Source organism: Ammodytes marinus (genome assembly GCF_949987685.1).
Source record: "Ammodytes marinus genome assembly, contig: scaffold_551, whole genome shotgun sequence".
Lineage (NCBI taxonomy): Eukaryota > Metazoa > Chordata > Actinopteri > Uranoscopiformes > Ammodytidae > Ammodytes > Ammodytes marinus.
In genome coordinates, this window is record NW_027648138.1 from 1 (window position 1) to 14,118 (window position 14,118).

At 40.1% G+C, this 14,118-nt stretch overlaps 1 protein-coding gene across 1 annotated transcript; it reads left to right on the plus strand.

Moving 5' to 3' along the window:
• Positions 1-7,441: 7,441 nt before the first annotated feature.
• LOC307270994 (neuronal acetylcholine receptor subunit alpha-3-like) lies at positions 7,442-13,213 on the plus strand (the record flags this gene model as incomplete). Its single annotated transcript, XM_080054880.1, has 4 exons — positions 7,442-7,638; positions 9,047-9,091; positions 11,379-11,488; positions 13,006-13,213. Coding segments are annotated over 4 exons (560 nt in total), but the record flags the coding sequence as incomplete, so codon positions are not given.
• Positions 13,214-14,118: the final 905 nt, after the last annotated feature.

The window sequence follows — 14,118 nt, forward strand, 5'->3', positions numbered from 1 at the left end:
GACTCGCTGCTAAAGAAAACATTAAAGTACATCTTAAAATGTCTCAGTGCACACTCAGTGCTATTGTTTTACATGATTATAATTTTAAGTAGGCTACTCAAATCTGATCATTCTTTCAAATCCCCAAAGGTGAGAGCACTTACAATTTTAAATGGATTTACAATTCAAAGAATACAATGAATGAATGTTTTAAATAATCAAAGATCAACAAATCGACAGATGATTTTACACTCTAAAAAATACAAGTCTTCTTAATACTCTCAGACCTCAGTAGGTCTATATGTTGAAACAATCAAAATAAAAAAAATTGATTCCCTTCATTTACAACTCATTTGCATTTGTTCAAATCATTTGTAAGAAATGTAATGTTTCAATTTCGCCACAGGATCTATCTCTTGGTGAAACATGTATATGAATGTAATGCTCATAGATACATGCCTGTATGTGCGAAATGTTGCTGACCATCAAAACGTTTAAAATCTTTGGTTTGCCTACAAAACCACTCATCGTGGCACCTCAAACATGATCAACACTTAATAGGTTGTGTTGTGGCGACCTAAAGTACTTTGCTTCAAGTTTTTTAATGGCCTAAACCTTGAATGTGGCCCAATTCAGTGGTGTCAAAATACTACTTTGTACATGAATCTATCCACTTGAACCTCTTCTGAGTTGTTTTCCTGGTTAGAAGGACACATCGCCAGTTACTGGCCTTAGGCCAACACTCCAGAGAAAAACAATTATAAGAGATGGTTAGTGCCTGTTGCCATAAAATATCTTCTTAGTTATGACAGACAGTTTTTGAAGCATGCTATCACAACACAGAGTTTTATTTATTTATTTAACCCTGAGTCAGTCCTCCTCAACAAAGACACAGTTCCGCCTTTTGCACACGAAGGGTACACAATGAAGTATTTACTGTTTACTATTCTATAATAATGCAATCAGTTATCATGCATAGTATAATATATTTGGCAAAGGAAGTCAGTACACAGGCGTTGAATTGAGGACAGAAACTAATCCAAGTATACATTTACATACTGAAATACATAATCACAACTGTACACAGAAATGACCAAACTTTTGTATGGTACAGTCACAGTTACCAACACACAAACACAGTCCCACAGTTCAACTTTGATCGTGTAGTTGTGCGCAGTCAGCAAATACAAAACTTGGATGCGCTAGAATTTCTTCCTAGGAGTGTATAATCACAATACTGCCACACTGTAAACCGTAGCATTGCTTTTACACACTGATTACAATGTGTGATCACATCAGACAATCAACGCTGATTCTGAGGAACGTTTGGCAAGGAGAATGCTAATGTGTCCATTCCTTTAGCTGGAATCTCAGCCTCATGCAGCAACTAATATGCACATACTGTAGCAATTAAGATAAGATTAGATAAGAAAATCCTTTATTAGTCCCACAATGGGGACAATTTATGGGTAACCGGCAGCAGCAACAGGATAGTGCAAATAATAATTACAAAAGCATCAGTGTGGATGCAAAATATAATATTAACCTATATAAACATTAAAAAAGGCAAGTGGCAGTAAAACACTAATTAAGTAGACAGACAGTTCAACATTGCTGATTGTACAGTCTGACTCAAATTCACTATAGCTTCAAAATACACAGGAACACACAGAGGAAATGGCACGTGGAGTACACTAAAATACAGTGAAAGTTGCTTCTGGGGGTTTCAGAATGTGTTACTTCTATGTGTCACCTTAGCCTGTAGGTGAATTCATAATGCTGTCCCTCTCGTTCAACAGAGGCTGCCCGATGCATGACTTATGAGCCGGTCAGTGAACTGTGCCGATTAGGTGTGTGTGTGTGTGTGTGTGTGTGTGTTAACGAGGATTATATCAGAGTAACATGTATAGAGCAGAACACAGAGGGGAGGGGGCGTGGCTACACACAGACTCACTGATAAAATGTATTGAGAACACCTCTCACTACAGCGCCCGCTTCACCACGCTGTGATCGTCCGCCTGTTGTCATGAAAGCCTAACCTGTGCACTAGATTTCAAAGTTTTACCGGAATATGAAAATGTGTGGGAGCGTCTCTTTTATTTCAAAACATCAAATAACCATGTGTCAGTCATCAGCCAAGAAATGCATATGCCAACACTGGTTTCTCTCGTCAACACTTAAACTCACAGTGAAAAAAAAAAAACTTACAGTAAGATCACTTTTTCCTGAACCCCCAGAGAGAAGAATATGACTGTTTCATTTGCACCTCATGTTCACAAAGTGTGCCTTTCTTTTTAAAAATGAAGAAACCACCGTTTAAATGTTAAACTATAAATGTTGAACGGCTCTCTTGCATGAAACATAATCAAATTCATGTAACCCACTTTTTGGGGAACTAGCCTTGAGGGAAACACATGCGATTTCTACTTGAGCTGCTCGTTCTGAAGGTGAAAATAAATCGTTTTCTCTGCTGCGTGAAAATGGGAGAGCGCACAGATACATGTGCAGTCTTCTGTGAATGTCATAATGCCTCTGGTAGCACTGTGCCAGACCTCTATTAGTGCCATTATCTGCTGAAAAAGACAGAAAAAAAAAATTGAAAGAAAGAAAGAAAAGACTGCAGGTTTTGAAACAGTGTAGTTGTGATAAGAAGTGGCATTCTGCTGCCATTTGCAAACACCGTTTCCACTGACCCTTTTAGTGCTGACACGCACACACACACACACACACACACACACACACGCATAGACACAGACACAGACACAGACACAGACACAGACACACGCACACACTCTCACACACACACACACACACACACACACACACACACACACACACACACACACACACACACACACACACACACAGAGTCCTATCCCTGCACCTCCTCTCTATCTTCTCTGTCTCTCACATTCTGGTGCACACTTTCTCACTCAGAAATCTCTCAGGTTATGTTGCTGTCAACACCTTTCCCCCTGTACCACTTCTGCTGCCTCTCTCCCGCTCTCTACTCCTCCCATCCCATCTACTGTACTATCTGGCTCAAGCTCTTTCCAGCTCCGCTTTATAGGAACGCAAAGAAAACAAATATTATGAGCAGCAGAGAATTTCAGCTCATCACAAAGCAATTACTCCTTTATTTAAAATGATGTACTGTAGATGTAAAAAACACATCTTATCTTTCACCCGTGTCTGCAGCACCCTTGTTTCTCTCTCTCTCTCTCTCTCTCTCTCTCTCTCTTTCTCTCTCTCACTCTCTCGCTCTCTTAAAAGCATTTGCATGCCCAGGGTGCAATGAAAGCTAAATTGCTCTATTGCAGTATTCTCTCAAACAGCCTATATAACGGGCTTCCCCTCTCCGTCCCTCATTATCTGTCCTTCACTCTTCTCCTCCTATTTCCTTATCTGTTCCCTTCCCTTTTATTTGCACTTTGATGCTCTCAATCGTTGTCCTCAATGCCATTGTCATCTCCAGACATTATATATATATATTTTTTTTTACACTATGCATGTTGACCTCCGACCCTCTTGCCTTAAATGCAATAAAACATCTCAGAGGATTTATGTTTGAACTCACTTCCTCTTCAATGGGTTTTGACATGGAGTTAAATAATTCATATTGTACATTTGAGAACATTAAATGTACATGCGGCTGACTTTAATCAAGATCTCTTTCTATCGCTTTTATAAACTAGTCTACGGCTGGCTTGGTTTTTTCTTAAAATTTTTCTTTTAAAGGTGCAGTGTGTATCATTTACTGGCATTTTCTGAACAGACTTAGTAGAAACACAAGCTGTTGTGCTTTTGGTTGAACAATCTCTGTGTGTCGGACGGGTTTAGGACTGTGAAACTGTCAAATGTAAAAAAATAATTTTCAGGTTTAGGTATAGTGGTTGGTAGTGCATAGCAAGATGTTCTTGTAATCGTGATTTATTCACACATTGTCATACCATTTGGTAAGTTCTCGTCCTATTAATGCATCATGAAAAATACTTATAGATTTATTTTTCACCACTTCCACCCTTTTTGAGAAATGATAGCTAGCATTAGTGAACACAGGCAAATGACCCTGCTAGACTTATAATTGGTTACAATAGACCCGGGAAACGGATTTATCCAGATGAAAGTGGGTGGAACCTGGTGCTCTTTTTCGTGTCAAAATTGGATCTTGTCTCAATGTGAAATGCAATTTCAATGTTTTTGTGAAAAGCATGTGTGAGCACAAGTAGATGAAGCACTATGACTATCAATTTTACTCCATCAAATGTCTCCACTGCTTTCCTTTTATCTTTTAATTAAAATTATCTTTCCGCCATCCTTCCTTCCTTTCTCCTTTTCTACTCTTCTCTGTTGTATTTCAATACTTTCACTTGTCATGTCGTCAACAGCAGTATTTGTACTGCTGTTAACGAAGTGCATTGCAATGTTTCATTTTTGACAAAGATGTCAGATTCTTTCAACTGTATTTAGCATAGCATTAGCACATGCTAGGCAGCTACCAGACAGAGGGCTGTGAAGTATGGATTCTTCTAATCTGCTGAGTGACATCTTAAGAAGGCTCTGCTTTCAGGCTGTCTCTGCTTCCTCTCCTCTCATATCGTCTCTCCTCACCACTCCTTTTAAAGCATCTAAATACGTCTTAGAAAAATCGAACTCCGCTTGATATAATTGGAAGCCGCAATTTTACAAAGCGGAATGAGGTCGCTGACATGGAAGCTTGGATTGACTCTATATAGTACGTTTGATAATTATTATTAACATGCGAACTAATGGCACGAAAAAAAAAAACTTGTCCGGTGTGCAAAGCCCTAAAGAATTCAGCACTAGGTATGGTGTCATTGTTGCCTGGATGAGGAGGGCTATCTCACGCCTTTGAAGAGGGGATCTTGATGTAATAGGGGTCAGCACTGTTTCATCGTTAGGATTTCAAGGCCTCCTCCAAAGAGGTCCGTTTTAATTAAAGGATTTACTTCTCATCTATCCCAAACTCAATTGGGCTGGTTTCAGTCAAACGAGGACAGGATTTAAAAAGAGTTTAGAGGAAAACAACAGAACTAGCTCGAGGCAAAGTCTGCCGGTATCTCTGAGGTGACACAGGTTCTGTAAACTTCTTCTGAATGGTAGACGTCTTCTTAGTCCTATCACTGTCTTCACTCAAAGCCCCTCTCCAATCTGTTTCTCTCATGTTCCATCTCCTCCACCCAACAACCTTGAGAGCAGAGAAGAATGTGGTATTGATTTAGATATTTATAGAAAGGCACAAGAGGGGGGAGGTCTCTTGGTGCACAGGGGGTCTTGAAGGAGAAAGAGTGGGTGACCATCTTCACAAGCTGCAGCAGGGATCACCATTTTGACTCAGCAGAGACTAAAGACAAACTGGGTGGGGAACTCTCAAGTTGTCACTTTGATATGGTTCACTTTGGAAAGTCCTGCAGTTAACTTAAAAAAATACCACAAAGGATCTAATGACTGAATGTAAACTTAATAAATTGCCATTGGTGAAAGAATACGGACCATTATTTGTCTCATAAATGAAGCTGGGCATCATGCTAATTTGAAGGATTTTGGACCACATCCACTAAAGGATTGAATTTGTCTGTGGCAGAGTTTTTTTTTAAATTTTCTACAGTTCAGATTCAGAGGAGAACTTACATATAAAATGGGGATTCAGAATTGGGAACAACTCCCAACCTGATGCCTCACCTTCACCACAAAAGATTTCAGAACGTTTCATCTCCCATCCTCAGGCTAATGTGTGTACAACTCCTCTGCACTACACGTTTAAATAGCTCATCATGAATTTTCCACTTGGTAGCCATGTTTATATTGTGCCCCAGGCCTTTCTGGCTCCTTCAGGGATAATTACTAAAGAAGTCCCTTCATGTTTTGGTTAAATTTACAGCATGTAACCAGCCGTCTCGCCAAAGACATACCTATATTTAGGTCAATTATAATACATCGTTTACTCATAAAGGATGCACACACCCACGGCTGCCAACACACCTACCTACATTTACCATCACTCAGGAGAAGAGAGGAGGACATGCTTGTCACATTTATTTTCCTCCATTTAGATACTTCATTCTCATTTGCCCTTAAGTGGATGTATTTATAATTGTAAAGTTCAGATTCTACACACTTACCGATCCATTGCTACAATGCACACACTAATATTGCTCTGCTGGCGATGCGGTGCCATGGTGTGAACAGTGTTGAAAAGCTCCAAATATGGTCAAATGGAAGGAGGGAAAAATGTCGCCATAAAAAGCGTGGTTTCGCTTATGGGAATTGTATTAAAGCCTGGTTTTTGGACTGTTAGGCTCAGGGTTTGCTTACTGTGTGGGGATAGGTCACTGGTAAATAAGTAGGATCTATAAAAACAGGTATTGCTCGGGATTAAGGGACACAGGAGCTAATGAAAAAGACCTCATGGTCAGCTGAACTAAATTGAAATATATTGAGGGAGTGATTCTGAAAGCTGGCAGGTCCCTCAGGAGGTAGAGGTCAAAGAGGTCAGTGTGAGGAAGTAAAGCTGACCTTCTCATAATCCCTGTGAGAGCAGAATGAATGGAAGAGATCCAATGATCCAAAATAAAATAAGAAAACAGATGTATGTATGGCATTCCCATAACATTCAGAGTGGACAGGGCTGCCTTCTGCTTCCTTGTCGTACCGGTTGACAATGCAGTGACTCAATTTAAACCAGCCCAGTCACCCTGATAGTCACGCCCTGTCACAAACTTCTATAAAGTGGACTTTTGGACTTTTAAACTTTAAGATGATTGATCAAATATCGTGAGAAATGAGTCCAAAACCTCAGAATGCTTACTGATGTGTTGCCGCATGAAATTGAACGAGGTTGAAGTCTATATCTTCTTTCAGTTTACCATTTAACTTGAGTTGATTAGAATTGACTTGCAGGCCTGTGGATGATATAGCTGCGTATCTGTGATTGATTAGCACTGCTGGCCTTTCAGGAATCTTCTCACAACATGTATTTCTACCAAGATAATTTCATTTTATCATCTTCACCTCTTGTTCTTTAAAGCTATAGTGCGTAACTTCAACTGCCCCCATGAGGAACTTTCAAGAACACTGTCTGCGCATATACAGTACATTATGTAAGCCATTCGGGGATCACAAATTGATTTTATACCTTCTGCTGTACGTCCAGGTTTTTTCTTAGCAGTAGATTCAATAACTGAAACATTTCTTGGGCACTTCTTGGGATTTTTGCTGAGCTCCTGCGCCAGTGTCGGGGGGGGGGGGGGGGGGGACACCAGTTTGTAAACGCTGACATACTGAGAAATACAGAGAGAGTTTGGTGGAGCTGATAGGCTTGATCAACTTGGTGTCAAATTGTTTGGCGATGGCTTGAATGTAACCGACATTCATTTATATAAAAAAGTTACGCACGATAGCTTTAAGTGTCATCTCTTTTTGTTTACATTCACTTATCCAGCAGACACTAATCACCCATTTCTACCTCTCTCTTTATTGTTTCTTTCTGTCCGTTCAGATTGCTTTTCCTCCAAAGCAGAGGACCGCCTGTTCAGGACACTGTTCAGAAGATACAACCAGTTCATCAGACCAGTGGAGAATGTCTCCGACCCCGTCACTGTGGAGTTTGAGGTCTCCATCTCGCAGCTGGTCAAAGTTGTAAGCTACTCACCCATGCACAGCACACACACACACACACACACACACACACACACACACACACACACACACACACACACACACACACACACACACACACACACACACACACACACACACACTGCAACCACACTGCAACCACACACACACACACACACACACACACACACACACACACACACACACACACACACACACACACACACACACACACACACACACACACACACACACACACACACACACACACACACACACACACACACACACGAGTTGAATGCCTGTGTGTGTCGAATGCGGTAATGTTTTTACGACGCCAACTGTTGTTCCTTTGTGAGCGTACCAGGAAAAAAAAGTAATTTAAGAAAAAACTATATAGAAATACCCTTCTTTGCACTGATAGTCCCGGGGAAAAATTTGACTCTCAGAAATATTTAAAAGTTCAAGTAGGCTACATGATGTCAAAGGTGTTTTAAGCCCATTTATTTCATACCCTACTGGGTGTCTTGTTTTATGAGCCTGCAGGTGAACGTAACCAAACTGTTGTCTCACTCATAGCACCCGGTATGTGAGAGCCTGTGTGAGCTGAGAGACAACTTCCTTACCACCATCTTGATCATAATTCCTACCTTTGAGACATAAAAAGGCAAAAGATAAGCTGCGGAACGAGAGAAGTGAAAGCAAGAAGTGAATGCGGTCTTTATTTAGTCTGCTCAATTTCACGGATTGGGAAAATGTCACACAGTGTTGTTACCCACTGCTGTTTTGCTTTTGAAATTGTTAAGTTAAATGCGAGTGGGGGAAGGCGTGGAGGGATGGTGGTTGTGTGTGTGTGTGGGGGGGGGGGGGGGTTGATGCACATCCCCTCCCCCGTGAAAAGAGGTTTTCAGCTCAGGATGGAAATCCTCAGATTAAGAGAAAATTGCCTGCAGGAGCCTTTTCAAAGACTGGGTAGATACGTAGCTACTAGTATCTGTCTGCTCTGGCAAGGTGAGAGCAATCCAAAGGTGAGTGTGTGGATGTGCACGCCAAGGTGTGGATGCCTTGAAAAAAAATGTGAAAATATAGGTTATTTTCAAATGTCAACTTTTACATTATGTGGCGGAAGCATTTTCTGTGTTTGACTTGTGTGGACCTTTTGAGAATCCTAAGGCTGAAACAAACTGAATGAAGGTCACAAAGGGTCGCCAGAGAAGAAGTGACAACTGTAACCTCACCATGCATTAGATTAGAGAAAGGAATTCCATTTATTTTCAAATTCAAGTATTTTCCATTTCTGGCAATACCTTTCTATGGACTGTTCACTCCATATGTGTTTAGCTGTTGTAGCTGCTGTACCAACAACACACTCTCTGTCTCACGTCACCATCATCTGCTGGCTGACAATCTCTCTTCCTTCTCTCTGCAGGATGAGGTGAATCAGATAATGGAAACAAATTTGTGGCTCAGACATGTAAGTGCATACACACACACACACACACACACACACACACACACACACACACACACACACACACACACACACACACACACACACACACACACACACACACACACACACAATGTATAAACTATTTTATGATAGCAATTTCATTTTATTGACCTAACCCCACCTTGGGGTATATAGAGAGAGAGGAAGACTGAGGAGGATAGCGCATATACAAGCAGACATCAATATAGAACACCACTCTCTCTCTCTCTCTCTCACTGTGTGTGTGTGTGTGTGTGTGTGTGTGTGTGTGTGTGTGTGTGTGTGTGTGTAATTCATCACTAATCTTTTAAACACAGTAAAAACATATAGGAGAGGGGACAAGCGAAGAAGAGCAAAAAGAAGGATAGCCCAGATAGACACCTGAATGAATGCAGTCAGCTGGTGATCAATGTTAGCATTATGGTTAGTCACGCTCTGCCTTTCTGCAGATCTATATCAAGGGAGCCCTGAACTCCTGACCTCACACAGCTGTATCCCAAATAACACACTTGGTCCCTCTTTGTCTTCCTTTCATTTCTATACTGAATGCCAAACATCTATTTCTTTTTTGAATAAATATATAATCTAAGCTGCAACCCATAATAAACATGATAGGCATGTATGTTTTAAACCAGTGACTAATTGTGCTGCATGGCCAAACAGCTGATGGATTCTGATGCAATTGAGTGGTGGATAACATGGTACTGTGATTTCTGAGCTCTCCAATTAAAATGCATTGTAAGGCCTGGATAGGCGGATTTTATTAGTCGTTTCTAATGGCTGAGCTGTATATTTATAAAAAGGCATCCCTAATGAGAAGCTGTGTCAACACCACAGTCAATGATAAAGACTTTGAATTGCAGCCAGTGGGTTTATGGTTGTAGCCATTTTAGAAAAGCCCTCCCCCTCATTGATGAATTTATGGCATCTGCTCTGCAGCAACACTGCAGCGGTTTCCCTCCGTGACAGTATACAGTGTTTGTTTCCCAAATGCTTTCACTTTATACTCCTTCAAAACCAGATCCACTGACTTATTTAATGAAATAGATAGGGTAACTTAATTTCAAACAGTACAAAACACAACTACAGTCTTTGTACACAATGTGGTCTCCAAATAAGGGATCTTTGACACACTTTACATTTACAGTCTGCAGTGCACTGCTCGCAACACAGGAAAAGCAACGTTTATTTGCCTCTTTATTGAATAAATCTATGTATGAAAATTATTGGTTTGGATTTTCTTAATAAAAAAGAAAATTCAATACGTAAATTGATGATTGATTATTGGTGAAATGTATTTATTTTTATAATAAATAATAGTATACTGTACATATACTTCCCCCCTGCTTACAACAATTAGTTACAAAAGCTTTTAGCACCCTTTCCCCAATAATTTGTGTACAGTCCCCAACTAAGTGTGAACAAAAGATTAAGTTGTTCACTCAATTAATGCTTGATGTTGACTGCCTGGCTAGCAGTTCAGCAATCAATTATTTTTAAACTGTATTTCACAGAAATACAAGTCAAATATAACAGCCGGTTTTCATTGACTCACTTTGTGCTATTCCGAATGCTGGAATGTCATTGTCATGGAGATTTTTTTAATCTATATTTTCGAAATCTATATTTTGTAATCAAAAAGCCATAAACCTTGACCTTATCATGATTTAAATCCACAGTCATATCTTTGTAAACTACCTAGATAGATAAATGAAAAAGCCAGCGTAGCATGAGGTGGTTAATTAAAAAGCTCCCAGGGTCGTAAATGGTTATTAATCCACCTTGCTAATGAATGAGTTCATCTTGAATGACATGCAAATAGCCAAGACTAATGGATCTACGCCTCATGAAATGTTTCCTGCAGGTATGTTGACAGAATAGCAAGTGATGGCATTCATCCTTTATTTCTCTCTGGGAGCTTTTTGCTTATATTATCGTTCTGAACTACATCATACACACAGATGTGACCATTGTGGATGTCTTATTTGCTTACTTACGCTTTGTGGCTCTATTACAAAGAAGAACTGCTTCCAAAAAAAAAAAAAAGCAAAGAAAGCACTCTGATGCTCCGTTTTTGCCAACATATTCTCATTTGGCTCCACTGTAAAACATCAAAAGAGCTCTCTGCCTGCAGTATAAATATGTATTTTGATATATTCCCATGAAGGGAGATGTCTCCAGTGACTAATATGCAGCGTACAATGCAAAACACGAAAACAGATAGATGACTCCCCAGTATGCTCACAATGTTTTTCTCTTCCTCTCTCAGATTTGGAATGACTACAAGCTGCGATGGATGCCGGTTGAGTTTGACGGCATTGAGTTCATAAGGGTTCCATCAAACAAGATCTGGAGACCTGACATTGTGCTCTACAACAAGTGAGACTGTCACTGTCCTTACCCTCATCAATAGCATTATCATGCTTACTATAATTACAATAATATGTAGAGATTTTCCTCAGCAGGATAGTTCAAAACCTTGCAACAACTGTTCACCTTAGTAACAAATGACTTTGCAAACCCTCTTGAGGAGAGGTCTGGGTGAATGCGCGTCTGTGTACTAAGTGACTTAGACACCAGAGACTTGGTTTGCATACTTTCTCCAACTAACTGTCAACATTGGTTTATTTTAATCCAGACGATGATCCCTCTCTAACATGAGGCTGCACTAGTCAATATATTCACTTACCTTAACTTCATTCAGCTCACATGGCCTGGATTCACAGCCTGCTACTTGACTTTTATGGTTGACTTTCACCTCTCTTTAAAACCTGGTTTCCAGCACAAGCAGGCAGCTATTTTCTGTCAAAAAAAGAGAAAAGAAACGGGCGGATAAATCCTCTGTGCGCTACCTACCCAGGACTAAAGAGCAGACAGAGAGAGTTAGCGACTAGCTATTGAACATAGCTGAGCATTTAGCATCTAAAGAGCCAGAACAAAATACATTTCCCAGGGGGCCCCCTTAGCTCAGTTGGTAGGGCCATGGGCCTCGGCCAGCAGCGGACCCGGGTTCGATTCCAGCCCGCGGTCGTCCTCTGCATGTCACTCCCCTCTCTGCCCCATTTCAACTCTGTCTCTACACCATCAATAAAGCATAAAAATGCCAAAAAAATATCTTGAACAAAAAAAAAAAAACATTTCCCGTACGGTTTGTTGGAGACCAAAACAGAACTGAAATCGAACTATAACAAAAGTGAATTTTGGACACAACAATGTACATTCATCACTTTCACCTTAACACGACTCAATTGGAATGTTGCTGTGTCTGTAGATGCGTCAACAGGAAACAGTTTGCTGACATGTTCTCCATACAAAACCTGACAGTGTTGTGTTTGCGGCTTGTTCTTCTAAAACACTAATGTCTTTGATACATCGAGCTGCTACACTGTGCAACAGACTGAAATGCAATAAAATAAAATATGCTAATGTGATTAGTGTATTGTTCACGGCCAGTTTGTGATGTGCCCTTTTCTCTGGCTTTCAATTGACCTAATTAGGCTTTCAACTCTTCTCCCAATTTACAGCAGTGATTCAGGATGTTAATCAAAGTACATTTTGTATTTCACAAAAGACACAATACTGCTTCATTGTCCTCTATTTTTATCCTAATGCTATCTTTCTTACCTCTTTTCATTTCCTCCATTCCTTTCCTCTCATTGTTTGACGTTTTCCCCTTCTTCAAACCTTTGTGTCTTGTTTAAACCCATGTATGATTATGTCATATCTTCCCCCTCGTATGTTCTCTGCCATCTGGATATTTCTACTTGATTGATCCATCACACACACACACACACACACACACACACACACACACACACACACACACACACACACACACACACACACACACACACACACACACACACACACACACACACACACACACACACACACAGCGCTGTAGGTGATTTCTTGGTGGAGGATAAGACCAAGGCTCTGCTGAAGTTTGATGGCACCATCACCTGGGTTCCTCCAGCCATTTTCAAATCATCCTGCCCCATGGACATTACGTACTTCCCCTTTGACTATCAGAACTGCTCCATGAAGTTCGGCTCCTGGACCTACGACAAAGCCAAGATTGACCTGGTACTTATTGGGTCTAAGGTAAGTGTTTGTGACTGTGTCCAAGTCTGGTGTAACTATATCTCTATTTTATATTTTTTCTGTCTGTCCTACCCACAACAAAACAGCTTAGAATCATCCTATTGAAGACTGTCGTGTATCGTAGTGTTTATTACAAATGGCTATGCTTTTGTCTTACTACAGTAGTTGTGGAGAGCACTTGGAAAGTGTTATTTAATGTCTTCTGTAGCTCTGGAGGAAAGTCATTGAAAATTACCCTGGTGATGCCGTTAGGGTTATCTTGAGAAAAGGCTTAAGACTTGAGATATTAGACAAAAAAATCATAAATTACAGCAGGAACATGGAGTTTATGAGAAGATTTTACACAGCTTTTTTTTGGACATAAAATCCTGTTTTGTCTTAATTTGCACCTTCCTGCAAAATAACATTTATCGGATAAAATAATGTAAAAGATTATTTGAATTGAAGCCACGATCATTGAATGGTAAGTTTCACCAGAGTGTAAATTACCACTTGTTTTGATTTTAAAAGGTAACATATGATGCTAATTTTCAGGTCCAAAATTGAAATTTGGGGTTCGACTAGAAACAGTTTTCATGGTGTAGTGTCCAAAAAAACCATTTCTATTTCTCACAGTGCCAATGCTGAATCTCCTCTTTCAGCCTCTGTATGAAACACTGTTTAAGAGCCTGTCTCTTTAAGCCCCATTTTCCAAAAATGTCTGATTGTTTTGAATTTATCTACCAGTTTGATTCAGTTTGATCACACATTTTCAGATGGAAGAACGTGGAGAAAGAGAGAAGTGGTTGTTAATTCTCATACTTTGGGAAGCGCACCCATACTAATGTTGGAAAACCATGAAAAAGTTTTTGCATAATAGGTTAAGTTATCGATACCCATCTCTTAGGTGAACCTGAAAGACTTCT